Source organism: Lethenteron reissneri, chromosome 7, assembly GCF_015708825.2.
Source record: "Lethenteron reissneri isolate LAM-NWPU_2019-01 chromosome 7, ASM1570882v1, whole genome shotgun sequence".
Lineage (NCBI taxonomy): Eukaryota > Metazoa > Chordata > Hyperoartia > Petromyzontiformes > Petromyzontidae > Lethenteron > Lethenteron reissneri.
Window position 1 is genome coordinate 1501297 of NC_083785.1, and position 12821 is coordinate 1514117.

Here is a 12821-nt window from a genome sequence, read left to right on the forward strand (position 1 = left end):
GTCACTCGTGGGGCTAGAGAGCACCGCGTGAGTGTTGGGGAGGGGAGATGGTGACGAGACATTCATCTACTGTACTGTACAGTAGAGTGGCCCATCCCCTACTTGTCGATGCGGAGTTGAGAATCTTAGCAACGTTCTTAAAAATAAGTAAACCGTTTGTAGCCGATAATAAAGGGGGAGGGTGGGTTTTTGTTAAAGTGCGTAAATATAAATGGGTCGTTAAACCCGCCACTACCTGACACAGCCAATTGGTAAGGTTTGTCACTTAAACAGGACGTGCCAGTTAGTTACTACTTCAGCACACCGGTGTGTGGGAGAGTAAACCCACGACATTTACAATTCGAGCGACGTTTTGCTGGTGATTACAACCAGCTTGGCAGAATTGTGATTAATTATAGATAATATTGGTCGCAAAATCCAACGTGTTTAAATGTGTATAGCCGAAAGACTCGTTCGATAAAACAGCGTTGGGCGAGGTGCGACCGACCGTCTTGCGAAATGCGCGGCATGGGGTGCGTGGATCGTTGGCCGTGTGTTATATTTTTTTCCGTCGCTAGGCCTGACCGGGTACCGCGTGCGCGGGACGCCACTCCACGGGCAGCGAGGCAACTCGGTGGATGAGCTCGTGGCGCCGGACCAGACTTCGTTTTCCCTGGACGCCCTCACGCCTGGCGTTTCGTACAACATCACCATCACCGCCGTCAGCAATGGCCGCGAGAGTACACCCTACTCCACCACAATCTCCACCGGTATTTTGCCCTCTTTTAACCCCCGTTCCCGTTCCATGACGTCTGAAGATGTGGGGTGGAACGGTGTCTTTCTACCGCTGAATCTCAGAACGAGCGAGCGGCTCGGCATGAATTTTGTTCAGAGAGGCACGTAGTGGCACCATTGTTTTTGAAAACCTTGTACTCGTCCGCAGAGAATCGTAGCGACACTGACCGCACTCTACAATAGTTGGTGCTACACTGTGCCACACGCCCTCCCGCATGGCCTTGTGGGAGCCTCGGTACCGATCAAGTTATTTTATTTTAGTTTTTCTTCCGGTTTAATTTTGATCTACACTTCCGTCATAACGGAATCGAAAGTAAAACTGATGATGTGCACATACCGTCATCCCGAATGGAAAAGGGTTAAAGTGCCCTCTCAGGCGCACAAATAATGTACATGACATGACGAGTTAACGTGGTGTGAAGGCAGCCATTACATGTACACAAATGTAATTACAAACACGTATCAGTTATTTGAATAATAATAAACGTAATTTAAATCGCGCACATCTTTTGCGAATCGGTTGCATTGTTCTAAATGGGTTAATGGTTACACTCAAGTTAATGTAGTGTTGTGCGCGAAGCTATAATTTCCCAAAATATTTCAAATTACCAACTTGCTACCTGGCCTCTTATGTTTTTTTCTCTCTGGATACTGTGGTGTGCTAGCACATGCAAAGTTGTTGAGGAATTGTTCTAAAGGTTTCATGCAGAACCCTTCTGAAAATGACATGGTGGGGATTTCCTAAATACATTTTCTGAAATGTTGATTTGAAGCCATGCGAGGTAGGTGAGAGATTAAATTCACTGTAGATTAAAATGTATGCACGTTGAACTTCTTTCGCACCGTACGTAGCCAACCATGTTAATCGGAGGTGCGGGGGAAGGACAACAAACTAAACACAAAAACACGTATAAAACACTTACATTTACAAAACATTGCTTGATTCTACGGATCTACAAATACTCAGCCTTTAATACTTTACATTAGTTCCTGAAATATTTATTATTTTATTTTGGAGATTGAATTCAAGTGGTCCTCTCAAGAATGTGACATATCCCCCGTTTTTCTTCTGTTTGGCTGTAGACATTCCCCAGCCGTCTGATCTCGGCTTCACCAACGTGAGCGACACCTCTCTGGTGCTGCGCTGGACCCCGCTCGCCCTGCCTGGCATCACGGGCTATCGCGTGACGGTGTCTCTGCCGGGCGACTCCTCGCCCCTCCTGGAGGACGTCGTGGGGCCTCGCACGGCGATCTACGCCATCGAAGGCCTCCAGCCTGGCGTGGTTTATGATATCAGCGTCTCCACTCTTGTGGAGGATGGGGAGAGTGAACCTGCACGGCGCTCGCAGACAACAAGTAAAGAATATAAATCCTTTCTCTCAATTCTTCTTCCTCGTGCCAATTTAATTTTTTCTAAAACTCACAAAGACATTGACGATCGGCGTACGATATTAGTGCGCACCTCCGATTTAGCACGGTTGGCTATGTACGGTGCGAAAGAAGTTCAACATTTTTTTAAATCAACAATATCAATGGATTTCTAACGAGCTGTCCGCATGTACTTGCAGTTCTCATGCCACCACAGGACGCGCAAGTGGATTTCAACTCTCCCAGTGGAGTTCTCACCATCTCCTGGCAGAGAGTCGCCGTGCCCGGTGAGCCTTTGAAACATCAACGTGTTTTATCGTTAAGGAAGCCAATCGGCCACGTCATCGTGCACCTAACCAGATCTCTTCCCCAGCCCTCCGCCGTGCTCCTCAATCAGCCCAACTATCCGGCCACCAGACCTCTTTCCCTACCATCCTTCACCTACCCTCATCCATGCCCAGCAACAGCGCCTATCTATCTTATCACTTCACGCATGTGCCCCGCTGTCTCATCCATTTTGCACCCATCTGTCACCCTCCTTCACCATCACACTCCACCTTATTCCTCCTTCCCTACCCTTACAAAATCAGGTCCATTCCCAGCCCCTGTCCCTCCGTCCGTTCCATCACCTCCCTCATTGACAGCCATTCCACCCCACGCGTTCATCCTCTTCTGCCCCGTTGTGTATCGCTGTTGGTTTGCTTTGTAAAGCGCCCTGGAAAGGGCGCTATATTAGTTCTAAATAGAATAGAATTGTTATTTACAGGAAATATGATGTCCATCTGTCTAAACACTTCACATGTTATCGCTGTGTGAGGCTATAGACCATGGCTTGCCAATTCATACCAATGCCTACATCCAGGTCCTATTTTTGGCGAGATGGACAATTGAAAATATGAATTCCCGCTGTTAAACCTATAGACACGAGAGCAAAGCAAGGAAACTCGCAACCCTGAAAGATAAAATGGTACAAAAGCTGAAAAGTACGCGAATAAATGTGGAGCTGTGCACGTTTAGAACAACAGAGAGAGCAACTCGTGCATTAAGAAGCTAATATAGAATGTAATTTTATATTTACACGGAGCCTTCCATCATGGGCTTAACATAGTTAAAAAAAAACCATGGCAGAATAGAATGATTTAGATGGCAGGGTTCATGCTACAAGGAATGAGGAATGAGTGACCGCTATGGAGGATACTTGGGGATCACGAAAGAGTTCGGGGAGGCACGGGAAAGTGGAGGGGCGAGGGAAGAGGACTAGAATGCACATTAGAGAAGATGTCATCTTCATACTAACTGAACAAACCTCATGCTATTTGTAAAAACAAAAAACCCATTGGTTAATGGGCTTGGACAAGACTGGAAGGGATGGATGAGAATGGTAGCCACGGGAGAGAGTGCACCTGAGATGAGCCATTCACCACGGAGAACGGAAGCCATTGGGCCATGTCGATACGCTTCAACTAAGAAAGTGGTGGTTTCACCGGTTCTCGTGCCGGCTGTACGTTCTGCGGCTCTGGGCGCGCGCCGTGCGCTATCCGCTGACCCTTTTGCCGGTTTCCCACCCCCCTCCCGCCGCTTGCAGGGCTGACGGGGATACCGGGTGCGCGGGGTCCCCCTGCGTGGGCAGCGTGGAAACTCACTCGACGAGCTACTGAGGCCCGACCAGACGTCCTTCGCGTTGGACGGCCTCACGCCCGGCGTGGAGTACAACATCACGGTCGCCACAGTCAAGGGCGTCCTGGAAAGCAAACCCTTCTCCACCACGCTCACCACCGGTAAAGTCCGCTCGCGAGCCAGCGTTCTGTTCAATTGTTTGTTTTCATCCGAGACGCTCGCGCTGAATTTTTTGCTGCCGCTGGAAGAGAGACACCAGGAAAAACGACCGTTCGCATTTTAAACACTTCACCGGGCGCCCAGATGAAGGGCGCAGCGTCACTGCTGTCCAGGGGTGCGCTCTGCGTGACGCTGCAGCGTAAAGCGTGAGCGAGCGACGGTTTGCTGCTTCGTTGCTGCCCTGCTTTTTCGGCGGCTTCAGCAGGCTGCTGGCGCTGCCGTTGCACCTAGCTGGCTCTGACGCAGCATTAACGACTCTGCGAATGGTGCTGCTCAACGCTGCTCTTGCAAATTCGTTTTTTGTTTAAACGCTTTTCTCTTCCATTGCTTCGTCTGTTGCCGGTTTTGTACGTTCATAATTTGAAAGTGTTGCGAATTCAAAGCTTTTGGAGCTTACGATATTTATCCTTGTATTCTGTACCAAAAAGATACTTGACCATGGGTACAGGTACTGTTAGCATCTAACAACCACCGCCAGAAGTGCGGAGGTGCAGTGAACTATAGGTCCATGCTGCACCCTAACTCCATGGGGGATGGGGTGCAGTGAAAAAAATCATTTAGCTCGATAAAGAACCCGGATAACTGGAAGAGCGATCTGTGATCTGCCAACCCCAGGTTAACCACACCACGGATAAACCATCCCCAGGATAACCAGACCACGGATAACTGGAGTTCTACTGTATATATGAATACGTATTTACATTTGTGCATAAAATCCACTACATTAGTGATCATTTGATAAAAATTAGTTTTGCATCCATTTAATTCCAAAAGCTTTGCATTACATTTTTTGGAGTCTCATTGAAAGCCCAAACGTCCTCCCCATTTAACATCACTATCGCAAGGCCTGTATTTACGTGTGGTGGTTAAAACAACCGTTGTTCTCAGTGAGTTTTATACTAAACCATTACCAACAAAACCACGTGTTGCTTCGAAATGCTTGACCAAATGATGCACGTTTGTTAATTGTCACCATCGGCTTTGCGCTTGGAAATAATGTTGCTGTCCTTCGCTCGTCTAACTCGGCTGCATTTAATCTGCGCTTGCTGATCCTTAATTTCGCTTTGCTGCTGCGGCCGGCTGGCTGGCCGTAGACCTGCCTGAGCCGTTCGATCTCAGCTTCGCCAACGTGAGCGACACCTCTCTGGTGCTGCGCTGGACCCCGCTCGCCCTGCCTGGCATCACGGGCTATCGCGTGACGGTGTCTCTGCCGGGCGACTCCTCGCCCCTCCTGGAGGCCGTCGTGGGGCCTCGCACGGGGGTCTACGCCGTCGAAGGCCTCCGGCCCGGCGTGGTTTATGATATTGGAGTCTCCACCCTGGTGGAGGACGGGGAGAGTGATCCTGCACGGCGCTCGCACACCACTGGTGATTGTGGACACTCTCAGATGGGGAAAACGCACCAATGGGGATTTTTTTCTATACAATCGCAGTGTTCTTGTAATGGTTCTGTAATGCACGTACAACAACCGCGGGGGTTACGTTCCTGAAAACCGCCGTGGTTGGTTCTACGAAGGCCTTGTGGGAAATGGGGGGTTAGGGGCAACCGCGTCCGTGGTGGTCACACTAGTAATGTTGCACGTTACGTCACTAAACACAAATAAAATAGACACCAACGTAATACAAAACAATAAATGTTCAAATAAAATGATTAAAAACAATACAATCATGTTATTTAACTTTTAAGACTAAGGGTTGAAGTCCATGTTGATGAATGTGATGAGGTAATGGGGTTGTTAGAAGGAAGAGGAGGAGGGGCTTTGCCCACCCTGCACCTGGTGGTGGTGGGAAGAGAGCTGTGGTGGGAGCTGGGAGATAGACGATGCACGGAGAGAACGTCAATGCGGGGTCATTTAAGATTGCAAGTGCCGGTTGCCGTGCTAAACCGCGGAGACGCAAAACTCCATACCGCGGTGAGAACATTGGTATGCCGAAGGAAAACCGTTGATGCGAAACTAAACAATTGAACTAAACTAAACAATTTTTATTTTACCAGATAAAGCTCACTGAGCTATGTAGCTCTTTTATAGAAGCAACCTGGCCACAAGCGATAACTCAACAAAGTGGCTTATGTGGAAATGTATAGCAGACAAATACTCTAAATGCATGTTAATAAATGCAGATGGTAAAACCGGAGGACCTATAGAAAAATCCACTCGACCACGGGGAGAACACGCACACTCCAAATATACAGCAGGCGTCGGGGTCGGGATCGAACCCGCGACCTCCTGTATGCCGGGCGAGGTAGTTAATATCTCGCCACCTCAGCTGTTGGTCAGGGATTGCTGTATTACATAGTACATATACAGGACCTCCTTTACCCATGTTTCCAACAAGAGGACTCTTCACCCTTCCGAGTCTGGCCCGTTGTGCGTGTGCCGAGGTCGCGTCTCTGGACGACGACGATGATGGGTGACCACCTGGCCTCTCCTCACCTGGCCCCGGGTTGTGGAATTCACTGTCACTGGACGCTCGATCTGCTGACCCCCCCCCCCCCTCCACATGTTTTTGGGGTTAGATTTTATTCGTGTAAGCCTGCACGTGTGTGTGTGCATGTTTTGTGCAGGGGAGCGGTAGTGTAGTGGTTAGCTCGCTGCGTTAGGAACCCACCAGTGACAGTTATCTGAACCGGTCCTGGGCCTCCCCTAGGTCGACTCGCCCTCAAATGATTTCCTGGCGTGGTGTGTAAATATCACCACTGGGGAGACGAAGGCGACTGGGCGTGGCGTTGGCCACCCACCCCCTCGTGTGCCGTTCCGGCCCTCGTAGGTGCTCGCTAACAGCACTTGCCCCAACAGTCTGTTCAGGCTTCACGGGGAAATCTTTGCCTTTGTGTGTACAGTGCCTTGTGACCTCCAGGTGAAAGGTGCTCGAGGAGTGTAAATTATTATTATTATTACTTTATTGGTTTAATATCAATCTTTCGGTAAAGTCACGTATTAATATATTGTAGACATAATTGTTCACACATTATTGTGGATGTTAAGGGATTCTGGCGCGGTGGTGTAACTGGAAATGCAATCCCCAGAGATCACCGCTTTGATTCGATCTCCCGGTGTGGCTATCAAAACAATGGACCCATCTCCTTAAATCCCGCCCTCTCATCTCTTGACTACCCAGTGGTGTAAATGGAGGTGGGGGGGATATCACGTGAGGTGGGGTAAAGTGTGAGTACCCCCACCTCTTGAAAGGCGTCTGGCTAGCGTGGAAGGGTAGACCCAAAAACCACCCTCCTTGAGCTCACGCGAGATGAGGTCATACGGTCATCGGGATCGTCGGCAAGCATTTCCAGGGCTCCACCCTTACCGCTCATTGTAAAGAAGCCAAAACGCTGCTGTGCTTTTATCGGGGCGCATGCCGCGGAGCACACGGGCAAAATGCTCTCGCGCCTTCATCCACGAACGTGTGCGTCTGTCAACAGAGCTGGGCCCTCCCAGGGATGTGAAGGTGGAATCGAACGATGAAACCGGCGAACTCACCATTACGTGGCAGAGAGTTTCATCGCCAGGTGAGAGTTTTAATAAAAAAAAGACTTATCTGCCATTTACATCCGGGCGCCTTTTTGAGTGCTGTGCATGCGATTAAACGGCTCGCGTCTCGTCTGAGACGTTTGAAATGAGGCTCCGCCAGCGGCAGCTGTTCCCGTGCGGCAAAACGTTGCTTAGTACAGAACCTGACCTGCAAGCGGGTGTTAGTCTGCCGGTAATGGACGGTGGGTGCCATTGGTTTCCTGATGGAGGAATTTGCAGGTAATTTTTCGAATTTGACAAATTTGGACCATGATGCAGCACACACCATATGCCTATTCTATTTGAACAACGCCACGTGATCTTTAACTGCAAAGCAGGTGGCGCATAGGTCCTTGGTTAATGCATCCACAGTATTAACAAACGGTGATCCTCTGCAACAAGTACCGAACGTGCTACTGCTAGGCCATGTCATGTGTGCACATCCTTTGGAATACGTAGCTCTCAATTGATTATCCAAATGGTCATGTCTTTGATGAATTCCCCAACTTTTGTAACTTATTTACATCTGAAATTGATGGAACTATATTAAAATGTAAACCAACATAAGGCTGTGCTTTTATTTAAATCAAACTTTCTTATCGATCTAATGAAGCACGTCTTCGCAAGTACATTCTGTCATCAAAGTGGGATATACTGATAGTAGTACCCTTAGCGAGAGACCGCTTGTGTCTCCCGAGTTGCGTGTCGTACAACCAGTGCACATCTTTCCAATCGATGAAACGATAACGATAGGTTTTACCATTTTCTGGATAGGAAAGCAGGTATTAAAATGTTCAAGCACCCGATACGTTTTGCAAGGAATAAAGTCTGCATTAACCACACATACTTGTGGTATGCAACACAAACGTGCTCTGATATCTGCATCGTCTTTGAAACTGTTTGGCCTACGCCAGAGAGACAGCCTTCTTTATGGGTCTTCTCTCGCCACCAGTGTCGGACCAGAGAACGCCAAAAGGTGAACAGTACATAGACAATGCACTATCAGAGCATTTACAACTCGGGATGAGCAGTTTATATCTATGGTGACATTTTTTTGCCAGTGTTTCACCTGTTTTATTGCCAGAAAGGGGGTAAAACCTATTCTTGCCGTGTGTCATCAATTTTATACTAGCAAAGAAAATATCCCACACGCGCCTTCCCTAATCATTTTTGTCTTTCCAGGCCTCACGGGGTACCGCGTACGCGGAGTGCCGCTCCACGGGCAGCAGGGCAACTGGCTGGACGAGCTGGTGAGGTACGACCAGACGTCGCTCGTGCTGGACAGCCTCACGCCCGGAGTACAGTACAACATCACCATCGCCTCCGTCAAGGACGACTTGGAGAGCAATCCCTTCTCAACAACTCTTACCGCAGGTATTTGCTATGGTGTTGTTGTTGTTTCATTATTATTATTGAGCAATGTAGTGGACGAACATGCCCTTGATCACTGTTTTTTGTGTCATAGCTTGCGGGAATGTTAGTTTATAAATTAAATGCGTATAATATATTACGATAGAATATAAATGTGTTGGCGACGCTGTGGTGGCAGTGGTGCACAAGCACTATTAAAACTAAAACTATAAAACTCAACTATTTTTTATATTACCAGGTAAGGCCCACCGAGCTGTATAGCTCTTTTTCAAAAGCGATCTGGCCACAAAATGATATCTCAACGAAGTGGCTTATCGCGTGCAAATTTATAGCAGCGAAATACTCAAAACGCATGTTCTGAACGTGGAGGGATAAACCGGAGGAACCAGATCAAAATCGATATGACCACGGGGTAAACATGCAAACTCCAAATATACAGGTGTCAGGGTTGGGATCAAACCCACGACCTTCTGTATACAAGGCGAGATAGTTAACATCTCGCCACCATGATGCCCATTTGCTAAAAATGTGATATGCTGTGAAGAACGGCCATTGCCCGAATGTCAACAGTTTTATATACATATTTTTTATTTTAAGGCAGTGTTGTTGATGAATGCGATTTTGATTTTAGTATTGCATGACAATGCAAACCTCGAGGCACATCAGTAAATGTTGAGATACATTAAGTAACCCAATCTGTACTAATGTTTTGTTATCATCATCACGATCCATGGGCGGATAGCCCGTAGATGTCCACTGCACATTTTGTCACTGGTTTCCACTTCCCTCTGTCTTGTGCAAATATGCTCAAGTAGTGCCACATCTTTCTGGCACCAATCTCTGATGATGTCATTGTTAAGCCATTCTCTGCGAGGTCTTCCTCTATTTTCGGTTCCTTGCATTTTTCCAAACAACACACTTTTACATTTTCCTGTTGCTCTCCATCCTACGCGTGTGTCCACGCATTGCCAGTTTTTGTACGCCGCATAAACGATGGTCACTCGGGATTCACGAGCGCTGCCACCCCTTGCTCTCCGCAGACGTCCCCAAGCCCCAGGACGTGCAGACCGAGGACACGAGCGAAACGTCCATCGTGCTGCGCTGGACCCCGCTGCACCGCGACGGCATCACGGGCTATCGCGTGTCCATCTCGCTGCCCGGCGAGTCCCAGGCCCTCTCCGAGGAAACCGTGGGGCCCCACACGGGCGTCTACACCTTCTCGGGGCTGCAGCCCGGCGTGAGGTACAACGTGGGAGTCACCACGCTGGCGGGAGACGGAGAGAGCCAGCCCACCCACCACACGCAGAGCACCGGTGAGGATGGCCTGACACGAGTGACAGTCTGACACTTGGGCTCACAGTGCAGTTGTAATTGCCTCTGGCCATGGTTCTCCGTTCAGTTTTGCAGTTAAATTTTTTATGAGAACCACTCTCTCCATCAGTGTGACCTCAGAAATCTGCCTGGGGGCTAGCTTCCCGTTGTGAATAGAGGTCTGTGCACTGGTATAAATGTATCTTTAAGACACTTATGAAGTCTTTCTGGTTTATCAATTCCACATGCAATTTTCAGACGGGTCTCGGTGTTTTTGTGGTAAATTTCCAGAGTCTGCGCTGTTTTTAGAAATGTTCCTCTTTGCCCTGACATGTCTTGCACATGGAATAACTTCACTTTCTTTATGCCTAACAACTGTTCTTTAATTCACTCACGGACGATGTGGATTCATTACTTTGTCGTTGTGTTTTTGAACTATACCTTGTACTATAATTAAAACTTTCCTTAATGAAAATTAAGTTGTATCTTTAAACTTTACAATGTTGTTTTGGTCATGGCTCTTGCCTCTTTGGTTTTGAGCTTGAGTTATATCATCTATACGACAGATCTTTTTCCATGTTTGCTGTTGCTCTGTCACCCACTTTCTTGAACAAGTTAATTGTGTTTTCATTGGGCTTTGACTTGGTTTACATGATGATGATGACGATTCCAACTTCATGTTTGAGCAGGTACTCACATTTGGTTCCATACTTAAAATGGTCTTGGGCTACGTGTTGGACCTGTAGAGTTTTGTGTCTTAGTAAATCCTCTTCATCCCCCACAAGGCCGCAATGTTCCCTCCACCTCTTCCTGTCCTTGGCAACATGTTGAGCCTTGCCCCGAGAGAGGTTCATCGCTGCTGCCAGCTCATCCTTCACGGTCTTGCGCCAGGTGGTCTTGGGTCTCCCAGGTTTCCTTTTTCCCGGTGATATCCATCTTTTGCCAATTTTTGGTATACGGTCCTGATCAATTCTGAGTACATGTCTGAGTCGCCATCTCTTGATGTCTCGTGTGGTAGGACAACCGGTCTTCTTGTACAGTTCGGTGTTGTGGATTTTGTTTGGCCAGAAGATGCAGCAGATGCTCAGCAGGCATCTTTTATGGACGGACTCCATCCTCTTCGTGTTGTTCTTGGCAACGGAGTTTTGTCACCCAATGTCACCTGGATCCGTTCCATGACCTCCTGCCAGCAACATGCCTTCGACATGCCACGTTCCCTCAGAGTACACGTGGCCTGCACAAGCGCCGTGGTGACATCTTCACTACCGAGTGGCGAATGGCATCTGTTGTTGTTGGTGGTGGTGTGTGATTCTTAAACACGTCTTGTCTTGCTTTGTTTTTCACGTTAAGCTATAAATCCACCAAAGGATTTTGAAGTGGACACTGGATCGGGGACTGGAGAAGTGACTGTCACATGGAACAGAGTGACGATACCAGGTAAAGCCTTTTGAAATATTTCCGTCTGTGTATCCATTTGCAAATAAGAGTAGTTCAATGCTGTTATATGTTGGCGAGCCTTTGTTATTGGTAGGAATTACTCATTCCTCTGGCAGGGAGTGGTCTCTCCATGCGAGAGCCACTTTTTATTTTGCACAAAATAGTACAGTAGTCCTTCGGTTAACAGTGACATCAGTTCACGGTTTTTTGGTTAATGTTTCGCCTCCCATAGTGACCCCATGGTTTAAATTACGTTAACATTCTGACTAACGATTTGTTTATATTATGCACGCGGGCGCCAATTTTGGCCAATCAGAGCGCTTGTAAGTGGGGCCAAGCCATGCCCTCGGCCAATCAGCGACACCCATTCATGAGTGTTAAGACCTCGACTGGCTTTGTTTACATTACGTTCTCTCTTGCAGACTCAAGTGATTTTTACTTTTTTAACTTATAAGCGAATTCGATCAACAGTTATTTCGGTTTACAGTAGTTTTCATGGAACGGATTAATAGCATTAACAGAGGGACTAATGTATGCATGATGATTGGCTAAGAGAGTCCTCAAATGATTTGGGGCATCCATCCTTCCAACCAAGATCGTACTGTATCGCCACAGCATCACTCAGCCGCTGCATTATTACAACATCTCTGTTATTTTACGTGGTCGTTTAAAAACATAGCTGTGCTGGCATATGCCAAGCGCTATCAATGGATGGGTTAAAACACATTCTTGAGTCTAGGCTACATATGTTAAAATCTTAAATGAGAATAATTTTTTTACAAAATAGCAAAAATCGGTTATGACTTACCAAGATGAAATGGGGAAAGGTTCTAAGGCGAGATGTGACAATACTCTGAGAATTTTTTGCTTTTTGGTTTTTATCCAGTCATAAGCAGCACTAGCTACCAATGTATTAGAATAGATTCCCTCTGAAGTCTAAACAATCCTTTTTTTTAAAACAGCAATAATAAATAATCCCTAAGCAGTGTACTTATGGATTATTAATTTCTTACACAACCCATCGGCCGCACTGCCTTCTGGGAGTACGTAATTTCAGCAGCATTGATTGACGGCAAGCAAACTCTGGACCGGTTTCGACATTAAGTGTCTCATCAGCAAAGTCGGCCTCGCTTGAATCAATACTGCTGAACTGCCGATCATACCGGCAGGAGGGGGGGAATGCCCTCTTTTCCGATAAGGGAGATCCTGCATCAAC

General features: G+C 47.5%; 1 protein-coding gene across 1 annotated transcript in view; it reads left to right on the forward strand.

The window, feature by feature from the left end:
* LOC133358777 (tenascin-X-like) overlaps nt 1-12821 on the forward strand; it is a 151946-nt gene that overhangs the window by 105060 nt on the left and 34065 nt on the right. The window contains exons 55-63 of the mRNA XM_061577225.1: nt 558-749; nt 1858-2130; nt 2343-2429; nt 3738-3920; nt 5073-5345; nt 7399-7485; nt 8669-8860; nt 9898-10170; nt 11519-11605. Coding sequence (XP_061433209.1) covers nt 558-749; nt 1858-2130; nt 2343-2429; nt 3738-3920; nt 5073-5345; nt 7399-7485; nt 8669-8860; nt 9898-10170; nt 11519-11605 — 1647 coding nt within the window. The remainder of the gene's footprint in view (nt 1-557; nt 750-1857; nt 2131-2342; nt 2430-3737; nt 3921-5072; nt 5346-7398; nt 7486-8668; nt 8861-9897; nt 10171-11518; nt 11606-12821) is intronic.